This window comes from Panthera pardus, unplaced genomic scaffold, assembly GCF_024362965.1.
Source record: "Panthera pardus isolate Hobbes unplaced genomic scaffold, ASM2436296v1 HiC_scaffold_2, whole genome shotgun sequence".
Taxonomy (NCBI): Eukaryota; Metazoa; Chordata; class Mammalia; order Carnivora; family Felidae; genus Panthera; species Panthera pardus.
Genome location: NW_026526765.1, coordinates 146,674,605 through 146,698,913, shown reverse-complemented (window position 1 = coordinate 146,698,913; position 24,309 = coordinate 146,674,605). Strand labels below are relative to the sequence as shown.

The 24,309-nt window shown below is 43.3% G+C and overlaps 1 protein-coding gene across 2 annotated transcripts in view; it reads left to right on the top strand.

Annotated features, from left to right (window-relative positions):
• PHYKPL (5-phosphohydroxy-L-lysine phospho-lyase) overlaps positions 1 to 24,309 on the top strand; it is a 38,997-nt gene that overhangs the window by 3,984 nt on the left and 10,704 nt on the right. For both annotated transcript variants that reach the window (XM_019469643.2, XM_053907551.1), the window contains exons 4-8: positions 2,412 to 2,486; positions 3,053 to 3,140; positions 3,218 to 3,334; positions 4,688 to 4,770; positions 5,014 to 5,239. In XM_019469643.2, the coding sequence (XP_019325188.1) occupies positions 2,412 to 2,486; positions 3,053 to 3,140; positions 3,218 to 3,334; positions 4,688 to 4,770; positions 5,014 to 5,239 (589 nt within the window). The remainder of the gene's footprint in view (positions 1 to 2,411; positions 2,487 to 3,052; positions 3,141 to 3,217; positions 3,335 to 4,687; positions 4,771 to 5,013; positions 5,240 to 24,309) is intronic.

Sequence of the window (24,309 nt, the reverse complement as noted above, 5' to 3'; positions counted from 1 at the left end):
CAAGTCCTTCCATGTTCACGTGCTAATGACTCCCAAATTTGTGTCTCAAGCCCGGATGCTTCCCATGTGTTCCAGCCCCAAGGTTCTAAATGCCCACTTCTGGAACATCTCCAACTCGATGGGTCCAAAAGGAGTTGGTTGTCTTCTACCAACAGAAGACATGGGACCACGTCTGGTATGGGACCACGGCACTGGCTGTCACTGGCATTCTCAGGAGGACACCGCCCCCCCCCCCCCACCACCCCGACCCTGTCCCACCTTGTAAATGGCAACACTATCTGCATCTCTCCTCCAGGCAGGAACCACACACCCTCCTCCCAATCCTACAGCAAGCCCGCTTCATCTGTCCCCAAGTTGTCTTCTGCCTCTGTCCCTCTTTCTGTTCTCCATCGCCACCTGCTCTGAGCTGGGTGTCCTTAGCTCTTGTCTCTTCCCCTTTTACTCCATTAGGCCCACACAGCCGGAGGCTGCCTCCTCAGATGGGAGCTGATTCACGTCCCTTCTCAGATTAAAACTCTTCAGTAGCAGGGCACCTGGGTGGCTCTGTCGATTAAGTGTCTCTTGATTTCGGTTCAGGTCGTGACCTCAGGGTCGTGGGATCATGCCTCATGTCAGGCTCTGTGCTGAGTGTAGAGCCTGCTTGAGATTCTTTCTCTCTCCCTCTGCTCCTCTCCCCTGCTTGCATTCTCTCTCTCTCTAAAAATAAAATAAATCTTGAGGTGCCTGGGTGGCTCAGTCGGTTAAGCATCTGACTTCGGCTCAGGTCATGGTCTCACAGTTTGTGAGTTCGAGCCCTGCATCAGGCTCTGTGCTAACAGCTCAGAGCCTGGAGCCTGCTTCAGATTCTGTGTCTCCTCCTCTCTCTGCCCCTCCCATGCTCATGCTCTGTCTCTCTCTGTCTCTCAATAATAAATAAACGTTAAAAAAAATTTTTTTAATAAATAAATAAAATAAATCTTAAAAAAAAAACAAATACAGCAAAATCTTGGTTCGCAAGCATAATTCATTCCAGAAACATGGTTGTAATCCAAAGCACTTGCATGTCAAAGCAAATTTCAAGAACCGTTGGCTCAGTTGTGATCATGTGACATTCAGTGTCTCATACCACTCATAAGACATTGCTCATTTATCAAGTTAAAATTTGTTAGAAATGTTTGCTCATCTTGCAGAACACTCACAGAACAAGTTACAATCCAAGGGTTTACTATAAATAAAAATAAAAAACTCTTCAGTAGCTTGGCATGGCACTGAGAAGAAAATCTAGGCGCCTTCCAAGGTCCTGTGTGTGGGGCCCCTGCATGTCTCCCCACTTCCTCTCCCATGCTGCCCCTTGCCTCCCTTGTGCATCTCGGTTCCCTGAGCACACCGAGCACTTTTCCTGCACATGTCCCTTGCACGTGCTGCTCACTCTGCCTAGAAACTTCCCTCTGGGGACTCAGTTCTGGTGGTGTCTCCTCACAGAGGTTTTCCCTGACCCCTTTAGATAGTCAGGGCTGCCATGACAAAATGCCACAGGCTGGGAGGCTTGAATAACAAATTTATTTCTCCTACTCCTGGAGGCCAGAATCCAAGAATAAAATGTCAGCAGGTTTGACTTCTTTGAGGCCTCTCTCCTTGGTTTGTAAATGGCCACCTTCTGGCTGTGTCCTCACTTGGTCTTTCTTCTTGGCGTCCATGCCTCTTGTGTCTCTGTGTGCCCATGTTTCCTCTTCGTATAAAGACACTAGTCAGATTGGATTAGGGCCCACCCTGACAGCCTCATTTTAATGTATATAAATTTAGGGGCGCCTGGGTGGCTCAGTCAGTTGAGTGTCTGACTTTGGCTCAGGTTATGATCTTGTGTTTCTGGGTTCCAGCCCCACATCAGGCTCTGTGCTGACAGCTCAGAGCCTGGAGCATGCTTCAGATTCTGTCTCCCCCCCCCCCCCCCCCCCCCCCCGCCTTCTGCCCCTCTCCTACTTTCACTCTGTCTCTGTCTTTCAAAAATAAATAAATGTTAATTCATATAAATTTATGTTAAGTAGTCACATTCTTAGGTGGTAGGGGTTAGGGCTTCATCATAAGAATTTAGGGGGACACAATTGAGGCCCTATGTGGTTCTCTTGGGGCACTTACGAAAATGATCATTCTTTGTTTATTTTGCTTTCATGATACCTACTAGAATGTAGAAAGCTCCAGAAGAGCCAGGACCTATTTTCCTTACTATTTCCAGCCCCCACCCCAGCTCCCAGCACATTTGATAAAATGTTGATTGAGTGAATGAACTCAAATGAGTCACAAATGGTGTCCTGAGAATCTTCTTGCTGCTGGCAGGGCTTTTCTTTCCCTCTGGACTTCCCTGTAGGAAGCAGGTATCCAGGAGGAAAGCCCTTGGACAGCAGTCTGAGCGGGGCCCACCTTTTCTTTCATAGGTCAGAAGCCAATGACCTGGCCCTGAGGCTGGCCCGCCAGTACACGGGACATTGGGACGTGGTGGTGTTAGACCAGTAAGTGCCATTTCCAGAAGCCTGGGCCCACCACTTACTGGGGATCATTGAGGCTCCAGCTTTGAATGCCTTGGGCAGGAAGATGAGGAGGGGCCTGGGCTACTGGAGGGAAACATGAAGACCCGGCCATAGAGACACCCCTACATACACCAGGGGGCTCTTTCCCCCAGGGCCTCTCTTCTGGCAGCAGAAAATGCTTTGTAAGGTGGTGAGAATGGGTCCCACGGTTTGGTATTAAAACAGCCCTGATGGTATTGAGTATCTGCTGTGCACCAGGCCCAGGGCTAGAGCATTAATGACAGTTCTGAAGGAGAACCCCCCGCCCCCCACTTCTCAGCAGACAGAACTGAACCCAGAGAGGTTAACCGATTAGCCACCATTCTAGCTAGTAAGCGGCCATATGGGAAGTCTTACCGGCTCCAAGGCCCGTGCTGGTTCCCAGCCCCAGGAGTCGGGGGCTGTGTTGGAAAGGTTGGTCTTCCCTGTGTCTCCTGAGGTGGGTGGACGTTGGTTGGGACTGGGCCATGGAGTACTCGTTCCTGAGCCCCCTCCGTTCTTCTCCTCAGTGCTTATCATGGTCACCTGAGTTCCCTGATTGACATCAGCCCCTACAAGTTCCGAGACCTGGATGGCCAGAAGGAGTGGGTCCATGTGGTATGCACTGCCCAAGTGGGCAACAGGTCGGTGCTCACCCCCCCAGCCTGGATGACACGGCGCTGTCACTCCCACAGGCACCTCTCCCAGACACCTACCGGGGTCTTTACCGGGAGGACCACCCCAATCCGGCTGGGGCCTATGCCAGCGAGGTGGAACGCGTGGTGAACAGCGTACAGGAAAAGGGCAGGAAGGTAACTGTGTCTGCACAGGTCCCGTGAATCGAACAGCGGCTGGCATTTCAACCCAGTACTAGATACCGGGGACCCTGGGAGAAACTGGAACTGGGCCCCCCCCCCCATTAGGAATCTAGTTGGGGGGGGGGGTGTTACCTGCTCAGCAGACAGTTTAGATAAAGGTACGTGCTGGGTGTTACAGGAGTCCAGAGGCCCCTGGCTGGACGGTTCCGTGAAGAGGGGTTAGCACTCAGGGGGCATGGGGCAACCCAGGCAGACATCACTGTGGGGCCTGGCCGAGCTGGCAGGAAATGAGCTTAGAGAAGCAGGCAGAACGTAGGCCTACAAGGGCAGTGCAGGAGGCTGGAGGCCGGAGAGCAGTAAGACCAGGGATACATTTGAATAGGGCCAGCCTGAGGCCGTGAGGAGGCCCTTCCCCTGTGTTGTAGTGGCCGTGGAGTTCAGGGGCAGAGACAGGACAGATGGGTGTGCACTGGGAGAGCAGTGGCCACAGGGACCGCTGGACAGAGTTAGCTGTTGGTGGGAGGGCTCTCCGGAAAGTCTTGCTGCAGCAGTGACAGCTGAACACAGGACACACAGCAAAGAGCAGCAGGCTATGAAGCCAGAAAGCCTGGCAGGACCAGATCAGGGGAGCTCGGCGTGTGCATTTCAGATGCTTTGCCTGCACTTACATAAAAGCAGAAAAAAGACTGTTTCCTACCCCATCAGTCCTTCCTTCATCTGGGCGGTAACCTCTGAAGCAGCTCTAGGACTAAACATAGCTTGGAGGTCACAGCTGTAAGAAATGGGGTCACGGAAGTGCTTTACACAGGACAGTGATGAGTTTGGCGACTGAGCTGAGGCTCACCCTGGTGGCCGATGGAGGATGGACTGCCAGAGGCATCCCACCAGGTGGCATCTGCAGGAGGCCAAGGCAGAAAGTGACAGATATGCCAGGAGGCAGGTGTGTCCAGGTGGAGGGGCTGAGCGTGCGCACAGACACTGGAGAGGCAGAGGCTGTGCTGACTGGATGAAGGAAGAGGCTGGATCAGGGCTGGGGGCTGAGTTTCCCTCGGTGGGGGTGATGGGAGTCACCAGGGAGGAGCAGGGAAGGAACAGGCCAATGGGGAGAAACCTGGGACATGCTGCGTACAAAGGGTCTGGAGAACTCCATGCGGTAAGAGTTGGTTTGCGGCCCCAGAGCAAACCCGGTCACAGGCCAGATGTGACCTGGAGCCCGAAATGGCCACACAGCCACACTGGTGACTGGTCCTGCTTGGAGCCAGTGCTGAGCCAGCATTGGCAGGACATGCTCCGCCTGCCACTCAGTGCCTCCACGGTGGTATCCCCAGCATCCTGTCTCATCCACAGATCGCAGCGTTCTTTGCAGAGTCTCTGCCCAGCGTGGGAGGACAGATCATCCCCCCTGCCGGCTTCTTCCAGGAAGTGGCAGAGTGAGTAGCTGAGATGGCAGGGCTGTAATAATGGGGTTTCCCGACCTTTGTTCCAAATTCCAGCCTCAGCTTGGCCTCTTGGCCAGAACTTTGAGAAGAAATGGTGGCTCTGAGAAAGCCAGCCACCTGCCTAAGGCCCCCACCTTAGTGCTGGCAGAACCAGAGTTCAGGGTCCAAGACCCCCGAGCTCCTGGTCTGATCCTCCTTATCGCAGACCCAGTCGCCATCTGTCCTCTGCCACAGGCACATCCACAGGGCCGGAGGGGTCTTTGTCGCAGACGAGATTCAAGTGGGCTTTGGCCGAGTGGGCCAGCACTTCTGGGCCTTCCAACTGCAAGGAGAAGACTTTGTCCCTGACATCGTCACCATGGGCAAGTCCATCGGCAATGGCCACCCCGTAGCCTGTGTGGCCACAACCCAAGCTGTGGCAAGGGCATTTGAAGCCACCGGCGTCGAATACTTCAACACGGTGAGTGAAGGCTCCAGGGCAAGGGAGCACCGTGTGTCCTGCGGGCCTCACCTTGGTGGTCCTTAAAGAGCCCACAGGCCTAGCACTGTGCCCAGTGCACAGATTTCTAAGATGCTGTCCTTGGGGGTTACTGTAGGTCAGAGGGAAAAATATACACAACCTTAATTTTTTTTTTAATGTTTCTTTATTTTTGAGAGAGAGAGCGTAAGCAGAGGAGGGGCAGAGAGAGAGGGAGACAGAGTCCCAAGCAGGCTCCATGCTGTCAGCGCAGAGCCTGTTGTGGGGCTCAAACCCACAAACCAAGATCAGCAAGATCATGACCTGAGCCAAAGTCTGACGCTCAACCAACTGAGCCACCCAGGTGCCCCACACACCTTTTAAAAACTTGCATCAGTCTAAAAGCTGTCTCAAGAGACGGTGCCTTGTAAAGTATGCAGAATGAATACAAAAGGCCCTCTCTCCCTGCTGGGTGTCAGGCCCTGTGCCTGAGCTGATGCAGATGTGTGAGGAGCTCCATCTGTCTGGGTGACTAGTGGTCTGGGAGCAGAGTTAACATTCCAGTTGGAGCTTGAAGGAGGGCATGGCTCCCTGTCCTTGGGGGTGTGGGGGGGAGGCTGGAGAGCTTTCCCTAAGTTCAGCGGCACTGAGAGAACATGCAGGGGGTGAGGGGAGCATGGTCATCATCAGGGGCTTCCTCAGAAAGAGCTGAGGAGTCAGGACCCATCCTGACGTCATGACAAGCCATGACGAGCCATGACGAGCCATGGAAGGGTTTTAACTGGGGACAGATGAGGTCTGAAATACACTCGAGAAGGATCTCTGGTGATCAGTGTAGAGAAAGAACCAGAGGTGGGGAAACGGATCCAGAAGGATCTTGTCTAAGACAGGAAGACCCAAGTCTGGGCACAGGCCACAGGGAGGACATGGGCAGGGACAGCGTCGAGGGAAGAACTCACTATGACTTCTCAAAAAAGAGCCAGTTCAAATTGGGGCTGAAACATGTCAGGATTGGGCAAGGTGGGCAAAAGTTGGCAGAGGTCGTTAAAGGTGAGGGCTGATGGTTTGGCAAATCGTCACTTTGTGCCCAGGAGACACGCAGATAGAGCTCCTGCCCTGGACCAGACCTGTAGACACCTGACCTTGGAGGCGTGGACAGCTTGCATTCGGGGACAGCACAAGGGACGAGGGATGGGGGAGGGAGGGCGGAGAAGGGGTGTCCTGTGAGTGGGGCGTCTGGGGGAACAGGGAGGAGCAGCCCTGGGAGCAGGAAGGAGTGTGTTGTGAGGGCTGAAAGACAGATCTGGGTTTTTATTTCTTTGGCTTAACCTGAAGTGCCCATAGTTAGATCATACAAACCGTGGTTCATGAAGACTCATCCTCTGTCCCTGCACGGTCCTCTCTTCATTAGCCAGCTATCCAGGTACTTTTGTTTATGTAATAAGCATCCAAGAAGCCATTATTCCAAATGAAAGTTAGGACCTGGACAGTAACCTGCATCTACCCGTATGGTTGCTCCCCAGTCCCATCTCATTGCCTCTGCCACCCCGGTAACCATCACCACGTTCATTATTTATTCTGGTTGTTTTTTTAACCTTATAAAACGTGTATCATGCTGTGTGTTGTCTTTGGAGATTTGTTTTTTTCACCTAACATTAAGTCACTAAGAATTGTCCACATTGTTTGTCACTGAAGTTTGTTGTTTCTTTAAGGTATGTGTTTACTTTGAGAGAGACAGAGACATTGGGGGGGGGGGGGGGGAGGGACACAGAGAGAGGGGTTGAGAGAGAATCCCAAGCAGGCTCCATACTGTCAGCACAGAGCCCAACTCAAAGCTTGAACTCATGAAACCTGAGATCATGACCTGAGCTGAAACCAAGAGTCAGACGCTTAACCGACTGAGCCACCCAGGCACCCCTGAAGTTTGTTTTGACTGCTTTATACTGTCCCCACCATATGAATGGGCCCTGGCTTATTTGTCCATTCCTCTTGATGTGCTCTGGGGTTGTCCCCATGTTTTTTGCTGCTATAAATAACTTTTATAAGTTTCTGTTGTACATGTGCAAAGAGTCTGTCTTAGGAATAGACCCTACAAGTGTAATTGCTAGGTCGTGGGGGTCTGTGTTCACCTCCATTTTAACAGATGATGACATCTGTTTTCCACAGTAGGTCACAAGTTAGCATCCTGCCTGTGGCGGGTAAGAGATTCTGTGGGTCTACTTCCTCTCAAATGCCTTTTAACATTTGCCAGGCAAGTAGGATTAAAATGGTAGCCCCTCATGTCAGGAAGTGGTCTTGATACGCCATTCCCTGGTTTCAAATTACGTGAAACATCTCTTCATATGTTTTTAAGTTTTTATTTAAATTCTAGTTAACATACAGTATAATGTTAGTTTCAAGGGTACAATATAGTGATTCAGTGCTTCCATACAACACCCAATGTGACACCCATTGTGACAAGTGTGCTCCTTAATCCCCATCACCTATTTCCCCCACCCCCACCCACCTCCCCTCTGATAACCTTCAGTTTGTTCTCTTTAGTTAAGAGTCTGTTTCTTGGTTTGTTTCTCTCTCTCCCTTTTTTCCCCCTTTGCTTGTCTGTTTTGTTTCTTAAAGTCCACATAGGAGTGAAGTCATAGTCATATGGTATTTGTCTTTCTCTGTGACTAACTTATTTCGCTTAGCATTATATTTTCTAGCTCCATCCATGTTGTTGCAAATGGTGAGATTTCATTCCTTTTTATGGCTGAATAACATTCCATTGTTTATATATACCACATCTTCCTTATCCGTTCATCAGTCGATAGACACCTGGGCTGCTTCTATATCTTGGCTATTGTAGATAATGCTGCTATAAACATAGGGTACATGTAACCCTTTGAATTAGTGTTCTTAATATTCTTTGGGTAAATACTCAGTAGTGCCATCGCTGGATCATAAGGCAGTTCTCTTTTTAACTTTTTGAGCAAACTCCATACTGTGGCTGCACCAGTTTGCATTCCCAACAGTGCACAAGGGTGCCTTTTTCTCAACATCCTCACCAACACCTGTTATTTCTTGTGTTGTTGACTTTAGCGTTCTGACAGGTGTGAGGTGATATCTGATTGTAGTTTTGATTTGCATTTCCCTGGTGTTAAGTGACAGTAAACATCTGTTCATGTGCCTGTTGGCCATCTGGATGTCTTCTTTGGAGAAATTTCCGTTAGTGTCTTCTGCCCATTTTTTAATTGCATTATTTGTTTTTTGAGTGTTGAGTTATATTAGTTCTTTATAGATTTTGGATATCTTCGTATGTTTATTGGCCATGTGTTTCCTTTTCTGCAAAATGCCTGTTTTTTCTTTTGCCCATTTTTTGATTGAGTTACTAGAGCTTTTCTTACTTATTTGCAGGAGTTTTGTGTGCCTGTGTATATGCATTTGTGTATGTGTATATATGCATTTGTGTGTGTGTGTGTGTGTACACAGGGGCACACACACACGTATTCTTGATACTGGCCTTTTGTCAATTGTGTAGGTTGTGAATATGTTCATCCCATTTATAACTTGCCTTTCACTTCTTTTACATATTTTTTGTTGAACCACACTTTTTAATTTTAGCATGGACTACATCAGTCTTTCCTTTAATAATTCTTTTTGTGTCTCATTTCAGAGATCTCTCCCTACCACTAAAGTCTACAAGGTATTCATCTACAGTTTCTGTCAGGTATCTTAACATTTTTTTTTTTTTTTGACATATAAGCCCTTAGTCCACCTGGAGGTGATTTTTGTACATGGTGTGAAACAGGAATCACATTTCATCTCTGTGAATGTGAATAACATGTTTTTAGCTTCCTTTGTTCCCCCGTTGATCGGACATGCTACCTGCATTACGTAACCAGAGTTCATATGCACACAGGTGTGTTTCCAGGTTTTTCTTTCTGTTCTTCTAGTCAGTTTGTCTATCTGTTGCTCTACCACATTGCCTTATTACTAGAACTTCTTAATGAGCTGTATGTCTGGTAGAAAAGTTCTCCTCTGACCTGTTTTTTCCTTCTTCAGAAGTGTTCTGGCCATCCTGGCCCTTTACTATTTCACTGATGTTTTATTTTAAAGTTATCTTTAAACAGGAAAAACCCTGTTGGAATTTTGATAGGGAAATCACTTGAATCTGTAGATGAATTTGAAACAAAAATTGATGTATATTATTGAATCTTGCTACCCATGAACATGGCATACCTCTCCATGTTTTATAAATTCCCCCACAGAGATCTTACACATTATTAAATTTATTCCTAGATATTTGAAACTTTCTATCATAAAAGATGACCTCTCTTTATCTGTATACTCTTTGCTGCTGCTGTATAAAATATGGACTTTTGTGTATTAATTTTTTTATCCATTCTCATGCTAAACTGTTCTATCACTTCTAGTAATTTATAGGCAGACCTTTTCTTCTTTGTTCCTATGTAAAAAATCATATCCTCTCAAAAAAATGGCAGTTGTTTGATTATACTGGGTGAGACTTCCAATACATAGTTGACAACCAATGGTGACAGTGGGCATACTTGTCCAGTTTATAGGAATATTTATAATACTTGTCCATCAAGGATGATATTTGGTATAGATTTTCATTTCATCTCTTTTTTAATGTTTTTGGGGTTTTTTCGGGGTTTTTTTTTTTTTGAGAGAGAGAGAGAAGAGTGCAAGGAGGGGAGGGGCAGAGAGAGGGAACACAGAATCTGAAGCAGGCTCCGGGCTCCAAGCTGTCGTAGTAGAGCCCGATGAGGGGCCCAAACCCACGAATCCTGAGATCATGACCTGAGCCAAGTCGGACGCTTAACTGACTAAGCCACCTAGGTGCCCCTAACAAAAATTAATTTAACACTAATTTTCTTAACATTAATTATTCATATTTCCAGGTTTTAATTTCTATCCAGTAAATATTAATAGATATAACCTATATAAACAGAAGCTCTTTGGGTTCCTCAATAATTTTTGAGAGTGTAAAGGGATTCTAAGTTCTACAATGTGAGGGCTGAGGCACCTGGGTGGTTCAGTTGTTAAGCCTCTGACTCTTGATTTCTGCTCAAGTCATGATCTTAGTTGTGAGACTGAACCCCACGTTGGGCTCCATGCTGAGCATGAAGCCTGCTGGGGATTCTCTTTCTCCTTCTCTCTCCCTCCCCTGCTCACGTGCACTTACATGCTCACTCTCTCAGAAAAATTAATTAATTAATTAAATTTAAAGTGAGGACCACTGCAATATTCAGCTCTAGGTTTTTCAAAAATACAGCAGAGTATTGTTAACTATGGTAACCATTCTGTACATTATGCCCCCAGAACTTATTTATTTTGTAATTGGAAGTTTGTAACTTTAGACCAACTTCACTAATTTTGCCCAACCCCCACCCTCTCACCTCTGGCAACTACCAATATGTTCTCTGTATCTAAGAGTTCCATCTTGGGTTTGTTTTTTGCTTTTAGTTTTGATTCCACAAATAAGTGAGATATATTATTTGTCTTTCTCTGTCTGACTTATGTCACTTAGCATAATGTCCTCAAGGTACAGGGTATGTTGTCACAAATGGCAAGATTTCCTTCTTTTTTTTAAGGTGGGATAATATTCCATTGTGAATATATACCACATTTTCTGTATCCATTCAACCATGAGTGGACATTTAGATTGCTTCTCTGTCTTAGCTATTGAAAATTGTGCTGCAAGAAACATGGTGGGGTGCAGATATCTCTGAGATAGTGTTTATGTTTCCTTTGGATAAATACCCAGAAGTGGAATTGCTGGATCATATGGTAGTTCTTTTTTTTTTTTAATAGTTATTCATTTGGGGGAGAGTGCAAGCAGGGGAGGGGCAGAGAGAGGGGGACAGAGGACCCGAAATGGGCTCTGCACTGACAGGCTGACAGCAGCAAGCCTGATGTGGGGCTCTAACTCATGAACCACGAGATCGTCACCTGAGCGGAAGTCAGAGGCTCAACCGACTCAGACACCCAGGTGCCCCTGATCATTCTAGTTTTAATTTTTGAGGAACTTCTGTTCGGTTTTCCATAGTGGTTCCCCCTATTTGCATTCCCACCAACAGTACACAAAGGTCCCCTTTTCTCCACATCCTCACCAACGTTTGCTATTTCTTATCTTCTTGGTAATAGCCATTCTCCCAGGTACGAGGTAATACCACAGTTTTGATTTACATTCCCCTGATGACTGGTGATGTTGGGCACCTCTTTGTGTACCTGTTGGCCATCTGTGTGCCCTCTTGGGAAAATGTCTGTTCAGATCTTTTAATGCCCATTTTTTAATCATATTGTTTGCTTTTTGGCTATTGAGTTGTGTGTATTCTGTATATATTTTTACTATTAGCTCCTTATCAAATACATGATTTGCAAATATTTTCTCCCATTTGGTCAGTTGCCTTTTCATTTTGTTGATGGTTTCCTCCGCTGTGCGGATGCTTTTTAGTCTGATGTAGTCCCACTCGTTTATTTTGTTGCCTTTGCTTTTGGTGTTAAATCCAGAAAATTGCCAAGACTGGTGTCAAGGAACTTATCAGGTATGTTTTCTTCTCAGAGTTTTATGGTTTCAGGTCTTATATTCAAATCTTTAATCCATTTTGAGTTAATTTTCGTGTATGGTGTAAAACAGTAGTCAATTTTCCAGGAATTGAATCTTTATCACAAAGAGTAATCTTTTCCATTCCTAATAATGATGTTGGGTCTTAAATCATATTTTATCTGATATGAGTCCACCTTTCAGTCAGCTTTAGATGTGTTTCTTTTATTGAATATATATCTAGAATTTGGGGGGTTTTGGTGTAAATTTGTTAATATTTTACTTTAAAAGTGATTACTTAAGACAATTTAAATTTAATGTAATTATTGGTATATTTAGGCCTGTTGCTAACATCTTCATTTATAATTTCAGTTTATCATGCTTTTCTCTTTTTTTTTTTTATTTATTTTTTATTTTTTTTTAACGTTTATTTATTTTTGAGACAGAGAGAGACAGAGCATGAATGGGGGAGGGTCAGAGAGAGGGAGACACAGAATCTGAAACAGGCTCCAGGCTCTGAGCTGTCAGCACAGAGCCCAACGCGGGGCTCGAACTCATGGACCGTGAGATCATAACCTGAGCCGAAGTCGGCCGCTTAACCGACTGAGCCACCCAGGTGCCCCATGCTTTTCTCTTTTAATAGTATCTGTATTAAAAGTATTCCATCTCAAATCATTTTCAGTGTAAGACTTTATATTGCAGAACTTCTGCGATCTTGTGTGCCTAAGAATATTTTTTATCAGGGCCTTATATTTAAATATTTTAGCTAGGGGGTATCTGGCTGGCTCAGTTGGTGGAATATGCAACTCTTGATCTCAGGGTTGTGGGTTTGAGCCCCATGTGGGGTGTCGAGATGACTTAAATAAACAAACTTTAAATAAAAATTCAGTGGTTTTTAGTGTACTCACCAAGTTGTACCACCATCAGTACTGTCTTAATTCTGGAACATTTCCATCACCCAGAAAGCAGGCCCATACCCATTAGCAGCTACTCCCTGTTGCCTTCCCTCTGTAAGTCCTGGCAGTCGCTGTCCTTTCTATCTCAATGGATATGTCTGTTCTTATAAATGTATTTCATATAAATGAAATCACACATGTGGCCTTTTGTGTCTGACTTCTGTCACATAGAATAATATTTTCAAGGTTCATCCATGTTATAGCATGAATCAGTACTTCATTCTCTTTTGTGGATGAATAATAATTCCATTGTATGAATAATGCCACATTGCATTTTTCCATTCTTCCATTAATCAACATTTCCCCTTCTTGGCTCTTATGAATAATGCTGCAGTGAACATGTGTGTACATATGTTTGTTTGGACATATATATTCAGTTCTACTGAGTAGGCACCTGTGAGTAGACTTGCTGGATCGCATGGCAACCCTAGGTTTAACTTTTTGAGAAATGACAGACTTTGTCCAAGCAGCTGTACCACTTTACATGCCCGCCCACAATGTATAGGGGTTCCAATTTCTCCATATCCTCTCCAGAATTGTTATTTTCTGTCTTTTATGATAGCCATCCTAGTGAGTGTGAAATAGTACTTCATTGTGGTTTGCATTTCCCTCATGGCTAGTGATGCTGAGCATCTTTTGATATAGTTAATTGACCATTTATATATTCTTTAGGAAATGTCTACTCATTGTCCTTTGCCCATTTTTTTAATTGGGTTACTTATCTCTTTTTGCTGAGTTGTAAGAATCTTTAATTTTTAAAAAGTTTTTATTTTAGAGCATGCATAACTGGGTGAGAGGGGCAGAGAGAGAGAGAGAGAGAGAGAGAGAGAGAGAATCTTAAGCAAGGTCCATGCTCAGTGCAGAGCCTGATGCAGGGCTCAATACCATGACCCTGGGATCGTGACCTGAGCTGAAATCAAGAGTTGGATCCTCAGGGTGCCTGGATGGCTCATCAGTTAAGCATCCATCTTTGGCTTAGGTCATGATCCCTGAGTTTGTGAGTTCGAGCCCCGTGTCAGGCTCTATGCTGACAGCTCAGAGCCTGGAGCCTGCTTTGGATCCTGTGTCTCCCTCTCTCACTGCCCCTCCCCCACTCACGTTCTCTCTCTCTCTCTCTCTCTCTCTCTCTCTCTCTCTCTCTCAAACATAAATAAACATTTAAAAAAATTTTTTTAAGTTGGATGCTCAACCTACTGAGCCACCCAGCACCCTAAGAATTAGATACATATCCTAGGTACTAGATCCTTATCAGATAGATAATTTGGAAATATTTTCCCCCATTTCTGACTTGTTTTTCACTTTCTTGGTAGTCTCCTCTGAAGCACAGAGTTTTTAATTTTGAGGGAGTCCAATTATTTTTTTGCTTGTGAGTGCCTTCAAGTCATATCTCACAAACCACTGATGAATCAAAGGTCATGAAGATTTACACCTTTGCTTTCTTCTAAGAATTTTATGATTTTAGCTCTTACATTTAGGTCATTGGTTTATTTTGAGCTAATATTTTGCATATGGTATGAGGTAGGGGTAACTTGACTCTTTTGCATGTGGATATCTTGTTGACTCAACACCATTTGCTGAAGATTATTTTTATCCTTGGGGCACCTGGGTAGCTCAGTTGGTTGAGCATCCAACTTCAGCTCAGGTCATGATCTCGCAATTTGGGAGTTCAAGCCCCACATCAGCCTCACTGCTGTCAACGCAGAGCTCGCTTCAGATTCTCTGTCCCCTTCTCTCTGCCCCTCCCCCACTTGTTTATTTAAAATATTTAAAACATATTTTTTAAAAAGACTATTTTTACCCCATTGAATGGTCTTGACGCCCCTGTCAAAGTTGACCAGCAACAAAACCTAAAATAACTAAATAGGATTACATCTATAATCAAAAAGCTTGTATACAGAGAAGGAAACTATCAACAAAACAAAAAGGTGGCATACTGAATGGGAAAAGGTATTTGCAAATCATACATCCAGGAAGGGGTTAATACCCAAAATATGTAAAGAACTTACACAACTTAATAATTAAAAAAAAAAAAGTTGAAAAATGAACAGAAGCCTTGAATAAACATTTTTCCGAAAAAGACCTACAGATGGCCAACAAGCACATGAAAAGATACTGAACACCACTCATCATCAGGGAAATGCAAATCAAAACCACAATGAGGTATCTCCTCACACCTATCAGAATGGCCTTTATCAAAAAGATGAAAAATAACAGGTGTTGGCGAGGATGTGGAGAAAAGGTGTTGATGGGAATGTACATTGGTGCAGTCACTATGGAAAGCAGTACAGAGGTTTCTGGAAGAAAAAAAAAAAAAAAAAAACTTAGAGCTACCATATAACCCAGCAATTCCACTTCTAGGAATTTATCTGAAGAAAATAAAAACATCAATCTGAAAAGAACTATCCACTGCTGTGTTCATCATGCGTTATTTGCAAGAACCAAGATAGGAAAGCAGCCCAAGTGTTCGTCAATTTGTGAATGGATAAAGAAGACGTGGTATATGATGTACACAGTGCGATATTACTCACCCATAGAAAAGAATGAAATCTTGCCACTTGTGACAATAAGGATGGAGCTAGAGAGTACTGGGCTAAGTGAAACAAATCAGAGAACGACACATACCATATGATTTCACTTTTATGTGGACTCTGAAAAAACAGTTGATACTGAGTTTTGTGAGTTTTTATATAGTTTGGGTATTAAGCCCTTATGAGATCTCTTATTTGCACATCTTCTTCCATTTAGTAGGTTTCCTTTTCGTTTTGTTTATGATTTCCTTCACTGTGCAAAAGTTTTTCAGTTTGATGTAGTCCGAATGGTTTATTTTTGCTTTTGTCGTCCTTGCCTGGACAGATCCAAAAAGATAAATGTCCAAGAGTTTACTGCCTGTTTTCTTCTGGGAGTTTTATGGTTTTAGGTCTTACATTTAAGTCTTTAATGCATCTTGAGCTTATTTTTATATATGATGTAAGAAAGTGGTCCAGTTTCATTCTTTAGCATGTAGATGTCCAGTTTTCCTAACACCATTTATTGAATACACTGTCTTTTCTCCATTGTATGTTCTTGCCTCCTTTGTCATAGATTAATTGGCCAAATAAGTGTGGGTTTATTTCTGGACTCTATTTTGTTCCATTTGTCTACGTGTTTGGTTTTGTGCCAGTGCCATGTTGTTTTAATTACTATAAATTGTATCATTTGAAATCTGGGAGTATGATTGATACCTCCTGCTTTGTTCCTTTTTCTCAAAGTTCCTTTGGCTATTGGGAGTCTTTTTAGGATTATTTGTTCCAGTTCTGTGAAAAAAATGTCACTGGGTATTTTGATACGGATCGCATCAAATCCATAGGCTGCTTTTGGTAGTATGGACATGGGAATAATATTAATTCTTCCAACCCATGAGCACAGTATATCTTTCCATTTATTTGTGTCATATTCAATTTCTTTCATCAGTGTCTTACAGTTTTCAGGGGACAGCTGTTTCATCTCTTCAGTTAAATTTATTCCTAATTATTTGTTGATGCAATTGTAAACGGGATGGTTTCCTTAATTTCTGCAATAATTTGCTACTAGTATATAGAGACACAAGATTTCTGTTTATTTTGCATCCTTCAACTTTACTGAATTCCTTTATGCTAATAGTTTTGGGGTGCAGACTTGAGAGTGTCTTATATTGTAGTAGGTCATCTGTGCATCATGACCGTTTTACTCCTTCTTTCTAATTTGGATGTCTTTTATTTCCTTGTCTTGCCTGATTGCTGTGGCTAGGACAGTGTTCAATAAAAGTGGCAGGAGGGAGTATCCTTGTCTTCTTGAGGAAAAGCTTTCAACGTTTCACTATCGTGTATGATGTTGGTTGTGGGTTTGCCATGTATGCCCTTTTTTGTGTTTGAGGTATGTTCTGTCTGTACCCACCTTTTGTAGAGATTTTATTATGAATGGATTTTGAATTTTGTCAAATGCTTCTTCATCTCTTGACTGATTTTTATCCTTTGTTTTGTTAATGTGGTGTATGTATCACATTGAATGATTTGCAGATATTGATCATGGTGTATGAGCTTTAATGTATTAGTTGAATTTGGTTTACTAGTATTTTGTTAAGCATTTTTGCATCTTATGTTCATCAGGGATATTGGCTTGTAATTTTCGTTTTTTTACAGTGTCTTTGGGTTAGGTATCATGGTAATGCTGGCCTCATGAGCATAAATAAGTGTTCCTTCCTTTTCAGTTTTTTGGAATAAACTGAAAAGTTTCAGAAAGATAGGTATTAACTCTTTAAATGTTTGGTAGAATTCACCTATGAAGCTGTCTGGTCCTGGACTTTTGGTTTGGGGGAGTTTTCTTTGTTTTCGTTTTTGTTTCTTTACTGATTGAAATTCATTACTAATAATCATCTGTTCAGATTTTTGTTTTATTCCTGATTCAGTCTTGGAAGATTGCATGTTTCTAGGAATTTATTTATTTCTTCTAGATTGTCCAATTTAATGGCATATAATTGTTCATGAAAATCTTTTATGATCCTTTATATTTCTGTGGTATTGGTTGTAACTTCTCTTTCACTTCTAATTTTATTTGGTCCTCTCTCTTTTTTCTTGACAAGTCTGACCAAAGGCTTTTCAATTTTGTTTATTAAAGAACCAGCTCTTAATTTCATTGATTTTTTTTTTTTTTGTCGTTAGTCTTTATTTACTTCTGTTCTGATCTTTATATTCTTCCTTCTACTGACTTTTGACTTTATTCTTTTTTTTTTTAGCTCCTTTAGGTGTGAGCTCAGATTGTTTAAGATTTTTCCGGTTTCTTAGGGGCAGCTGGGTATCTTCATCGGTTAAGTGTCTGACTTCGGCTCGGGTCATGATCTCACAGTCCAGGAGTTCAAACCCCATGTTGGGCTCTGTGCTGACAGCTCAGAGCCCGGAGCCTGCTTCTGATTCTGTGTGTGTCTCTCTCTGCCCCTCCCCTGCTTGCATTCTGTCTCTCTTTCTCAAAAATAAACATTAAAAAATATGTATTTAAGATTTTTCCAGTTTCTTGATATGGACCTGTGTCACTATACTGCCCTGTTAAAACTGCTTTTGCTGTTTCCCATAGATTTTGGAGCATTGTTTTTTCATTTTTGTCACAGGTATTTTCTTATTTCCTCTTTGATTTATTCATTAACCTATTGGTTGTTTAGTAGCATCTTGTTTCGCCTCCATGTGTTTGTATTTCTTCCATTTCCTTTATTGTCAGTGATTTCTCCTTTCACACTGTTGTGGTTGGTAAGTGTGATTTCATTCATCTTCAATTTATTAGACTTGTTTTGTGGCCTTGTGATCTGTACTGGAGAATGTTCCATGTGCACTTATTCTGGGGTGCCTGGGTGGCTCAGTCCGTTAAGTGTCCAACTTCAGTTCAGGTCATATTCTCACAGCTGGTGAGTCTGAGACCTGTGTCAGGCTCTGTGCTGACAGCTCAGAGCCTGGAGCCTGCTTTGGGTTCTGTGTCTCCCTCTCTCTCTGCCCCTGCTTCGCTCACATTCTGTCTCTATCTCTCAAAAATAAAAATGTTAAAAATTTTTTTTTTTTTAATTTTTTTTTCAACGTTTTTTATTTATTTTTGGGACAGAGAGAGACAGAGCATGAACGGGGGAGGGGCAGAGAGAGAGGGAGACACAGAATCGGAAACAGGCTCCAGGCTCCAAGCCATCAGCCCAGAGCCTGACGCGGGGCTCGAACTCATGGACCGCGAGATCGTGACCTGGCTGAAGTCGGACGCTTAACCGACTGCGCCACCCAGGCGCCCCAAAAAAATTTTTTTAAATGATCCCTTTTATCATTATATTATGCTCTTCTTTATCTCTTATTTCAATCTTTGTTTTAAAGTATATTTTGTCTGATATAAGTATTGCTACCTTTTTGCTTCTATTTGCATGGATTATCTTTTTTCCATCTCTTTACTTCCAGTTTGTATGTTAAGTCTGAAGTGAGTCTCTTGTAGCCAGCATATAGATGAGTCCTGGGTTTGTTCCTTTGTTTAATCCATTCAGCTACCCTGTGTCTTTTGACTGGATCATTGAGTCCATTTACAGTTGTAGTGATTATTGATAGCTATGTATTTACTGCCATTTTCTTTTCTGCTGGTTTTGCAATTCTCTATTGCTTTTTCTCTTGCTTTCTTGTGCTTTGATGACCTTCCTTACTGTTATGCTTAGATTCCTTTCTGGGTTTTTTTTTTGTGCATCTATTATAGGTTTTGGGTTTGTGGTTACCATGAGATTCATATATAACAAGCTGTGTATAGCAGTCTGTTGTAAATTGGTAGTTAAGTTCAAACTCATTCTAAAAACATTATATTTTGGGAGCACCTGGATAGCTCAGTCAGTCAAGCACTGGACTTTAGCTCAGGTCATGATCTCACGGTCCGTGGGTTCAAGCCCTGCATCGAGCTGTGTGCTGACAGCTCAGAGACTGGAGCCTGCTTCGGATTCTATGTCTCCCTCTCTCTCTCTCTCTGCCCCTCCCCCACTCACACTGTCTCTAAGGAAAAAAAAATGTTTTTTAGTTACATTTTTACTCCACTCCCCCCCACACGCACATTTTATGGTTTTGATGTCACATTTTCACCATTTTATAAGTGGTTGTTCCACTACTTTTTCTATGTTTGCCTTTACCAGTGAGGGGTTTTTTTTTTCTCATATTTCCTTATTTCTAGTTACTGTCTTTTCTTTTCTGCTTTAAAAAGTCCCTTTAATATTTTTTGTGAAGCCAGTATAATGGTGACGAACTCCTAGCTTTTGCTGACCAGGAAATTCTTTTACCTCTACTTATACTCTGAATGATAACCTTGCCAGGCAGAGTATTCTTGGTCATAAGGTTTTGTTTGTTGGTTTGTTTTTCCCTTTCAGCACTTTGAATATATTATACCACAGCCTTCTGACCAACAAAGTTTTTTTTTTCCTTTTTTTTTAATGTTTATTTTTGAGAGGGAGTGTTCACACAAGCATGAGCAAGGGAGGGGCAGAGAAGGGGGGCGGACAGAGCCAAACCAGGCTCCTCTGTCCTGGATCCAAAGCAGGCTCCGTGCTGACGGCAAAGAGCCTGATGTGGGGTTCAAACTCACGAGCCATGAGATCATGACCTGAGCTGAAGTTGGATGCTTATAATCAACTGAGTCACCCAGGAGCCTCTGACCTACAAAGTTTCTCCTGAAAATTAGCTGATAGTCTTATCAGTGTTCCCTTACTACTTGCTTTTCTCTTGCTGCTTTTTTTCATGTCTTTTTTTTTTTTATTATTTCTTAAAGTTTATTTATTTTGGGGGCACCTGGGTGGCTCAATCAGTTAAGTGGCCAACTCTTGGGTCGGCTCAGGTCATGATCTCATGGTTCGTGAATTTGAGCCCTGCAGCTCTGTGCTGCTCTGTGGAGCTCTGTGCTCCACAGCTCTGTGCTCACAGTGTGTAACCTGCTTGGGATTCTCTCTCCTCTTCTCTCTCTGCCCCTCCCCTGCTCACACTCGCTCACTTGCTCTCTCTCAAAAATAAATAAAAATATTAAAAAAATTTTTTAAATGTTTATTTTTGAGAGAGAGAGCAGGAGCAGGGGAGAGGCAGAGAGAAAGAGAGGGAGAGAGTCCCAAGCAGGCTCCACACTGTCAGCATGGAGTGCAGCACAGGGCTTGAACCCACAAACTATGAGATCACGACCTGAGCCAAAACCAAGAGTTGGATGCTTAACTGACTGAGCCACTCAGGTGCCCCATCTCTTGCTGCTTTAAGATTCCCACTGTCTTTACTTTTTGACATTTTAATGATAACATGTCTTGGTGTGGGTCTCTTTGGGTTCATCTTATTTTGGACTTGTGCTTTCTGGACTTGTATGTCTTGGTTAGGCAAGTTTTCAGCCTTAATTCTTCAAATAGGTTTTCAGTCTCTTTTACTCTCTCCTCTCCTTCTGGGACCCCAGTATGTGAATGTTAGTACACTTGATGTTGTCCCAGAGGCCCCTTAAATGATCTTGTTTTTTAATTCTTGTTTCTTTTTACTGTCCCAGTTAAGTGGTCTCCACTACCGTCTTCCAGATCACTGATCCATTCTTCCGTATCATCTAGTCTACGTTTATTCCCTCTAGTATATATTTCCTTTTCCTTATTGTATTCTTCAGCTCTGATTGCTTTTTTATTTTCTGTCTCTTGGTTTAAGTTCTCACTGTTTTTATCCATTCTTCTCCCCAAGTTTGGTAAGCATCTTTCTGACCATTACTTTGAACTCTTTATTGGGTATATTGCTATCTTGATTTTATTTAGTTCTTTTTCTCAGGTTTTGTCTTGTTCTTTGATTTAAAACATATTTCTCTGTCTCATTTTGCACGACTGTCTGCGTTTTTTAAATTTTTTTTAATGTTTTTACTTATTTTTGAGACAGAGAGAGACAGAGCATGAGCAGGGGAGGGGCAGAGAGAGGGGGAGACACAGAATCTGAAGCAGGCTCCAGGCTCTGAGCTGTCAGCACAGAGCCTGACGCGGGGCTCGAACTCACGGAGTGTGAGATGGTGACCTGAGCAGAAGTCGGACGCTCAACCGACTGAGCCACCCAGGTGCCCCTGTCTGCATTTGTTTCTATGTATTAGGTAGTTCAATTACCTCCCTGTCTTGAAGGAGTGGCCTTACATAGATGTCCTGTGGGGCCCAGAAGAGCAATTCCTCCTGGCCACCAGAGCCAGGTGCTCCATGGGTGTTCCCTGTGTAGGCTACGTGCACCCTTGTGTTGTGGCAGGCCTGCACCTCCTGTGGGCACACTGTCAGGTGGAGTTGGCCCCCTGCCTGGCTGGCATTGCTGTAAGCCTGCTAGTGCGAGGCCCCCAGGTGCCCAGGTTCTAGGCTGTTGTTTGTGGGAACTTATTACTAATTTTTTCTTTTTACTTGCTGTAGGTCTTTTCTTTCTTGAGAGAGAGAGAGAGGGAGGGAGCACACACTAGCAGGGGAGGGACAGAGGGAGAGAGAGACTCTTAAAGGAGGCTTCATGCTGAGCGCAGAGCCTGACGCAGGGCTCAATCTCACAACCATCAGATCATGACCTGAGCCAAAATCAAGAGTCAGACACTTAACCGACTGAGCCACCCAGGTCCCCATACTTGCTATATGTCTCTTACATTTTCTGTTTCTTTTAGAGTCGATGTCAGTAGTTTTCATCTTTTAAGAATTTGTGCATTTCATCTCCGCTGTCTAGCTCACTGACATACATTTTTTCATATTCTTCCCTTATAATCCTTTTTGCTTCTTTAAGATTGGTAGTGATGGGTCCTCTCATTCCTAATTTTAGACATTTGAGTATTTATCTTTGGCAGTCTAGTTGAGGTTGGTCAATTTTATTTATCTTCTCAACCAACTTTTGATTTTTTTTTTTTCTGTTGTTTTTCTTTATTTCCATGTATTTCCACTCCAATCTTTAGGATTCCCTTCCTTCTGCTTGCTTTTGGTTTTGATTGCTCTTTTTTGTAGTTTCTTAGTGGGGGGGGGGGGAATTAGATTATTCGAGATCTGTTTTCTTTTTTTTTTTTTTTTTTTTTTTTTTTAAAGTTTTTTTTTAATGTTTATTCATTTTCGAGAGAGAGAGAGACAGAGTGCGAGCAGGGAGGGGCAGAGAGAGAGGGAGACACAGAATCGGAAACAGGCTCCAGGCTCCGAGCCATCAGCCCAGAGCCTGACGCGGGGCTCGAACTCACGGACCGCGAGATCGTGACCTGGCTGAAGTCGGACGCTTAACCGACTGCGCCACCCAGGCGCCCCTCGAGATCTGTTTTCTAACACATGTAATTACAGACATAAATCTTCATGTAATTACTATCACTGCATCCCGTAAATTTTGGCATGTTGTGTTTTGTCATTAACCTGTATTTTTATTTTCTATTTTTTTAATGTTTTAGTTACTTATTTTGAGGGGGGGAGGGGCAGAGAGAGAGGGAGAGAGATAATCCTAAACAGACTCTGATGCAGGCTCCATCTCACAAACCATGGCATTCACATGTATTTTTAAATGCCCTTGTGGGGCGCCTGGGTGGCTCAGTCGGTTGAGCTCCCGACTTCGGCTCAGGTCCTGATCTCACGGTGCATGAGTTCGAGCCCCATGTTGGGCTCTGTGCTGACAGTTCGGAGCCTGGAGCCTGCTTCGGGTTCTGTGTGTGCCTCTCTGCACCTCCCCCACTCGCTCGCTCTCTCAAAAATAAACATTAAAAAAAAATTTTTAAGGGTCCGTGTGACTTTGACCTATTGATGCACTTGAGAAGACTGTTTATTCCGCTCTGTATGCGTCTGTTAGGTCTAGTTGGCTTATAGTGATGTTCACATCTTGTTTCCATGTTGATCTTCTGTGGGGGTTCTCTCAATGACTGAAAATGAGAGACTGAACTCTCCAGTTGTCACTGAGTTGTAGATTTCTCCTTTCAGTTCTGTCAGTGCTTACTTTGTGTATTTTGGAGCTCTGTTTTTAAGTACAAATGTGTTTGTAATGGTCACGTCCTTTGGATAGATGGACTCTTTTGGCATAAGAAACTACTTGTCAGTGTTGCTAAGAACAATTTTGATCTGCAAGTCTTTTACTTCTATTAGTACAGCTCCTCCAGCTCTTCTGCTGTTTACATAGTGTGCCATCTCCACGCTTTTGCTTTCAACCCACTTGTTGTCTTTACCAGTGCTCTTTATTTCTTCATGTGAATTTGAGTTACTATCTGATCACTTTTCATCTCAGCCTGAAAAAACACCATTAGTATTTTTTGTAAAGTAGATCTGCTAGTGACACATTTTTTCAGTATTTATCTGGAATTGTCTTCGTTCCCCCTTTCATTTTTATTTATTTTTTAAACATGCAGTTTCTCTAACACACAGTTTTTAATTTTTTAAATTTTCTTTAATGTTTATATATGTATTTTGAGAGAGAGCACACAAGCAGGGGAGGGGCAGAGAGAAAGGGAGAGGGAGGATCCCAAGCAGGCTCCACACTGTCAGTACACAGCCAGACACGGGGCTCAATCTCACAAACCGTGAGATCGTGACCTGAGCTGAAATCTAGAGTCAGATGCTTATCCAACTGGGGTGCCCTAATCTTTTTCTTTCATTACTTGCAATATGTCACCCCACTGCCCCCGCCCTTTGTGGTTTCTGATGAGGAATCAGCTGTTAATCTTGTTGAGGATCTCTTGCATATGGTGAGTCATTTCTCTCTTGCTGATTTCAGTATTCTTTTTTTAATTGAGCTATAATTGGCATATGGTATTATATTAGATTCATACAACATGATTCAATTATCTGTCTGTATTCTGAAGTGACCACAAGTCCAGTTAGCATCCATCACCACACAGGTATGTTTTTTTCCCCATAAGAACTTTTAAGATCTACTCTCTTAGCAGCTTTCAAATATATGATACGGCATCATTAACTACAGTCACCATGCTGCACATTACATCCCCATGATGTAGTCATTTTATAACTAGAAATTTGTCCCCTTTTGACCACCTTCACCCATTTCTCCTACTTTCCTTGTCCTTGTGTCTCTTTCCCTCTCTCCTCTTCTCCTTCTGGGACTCCCATTTGCAAATACTGGTTT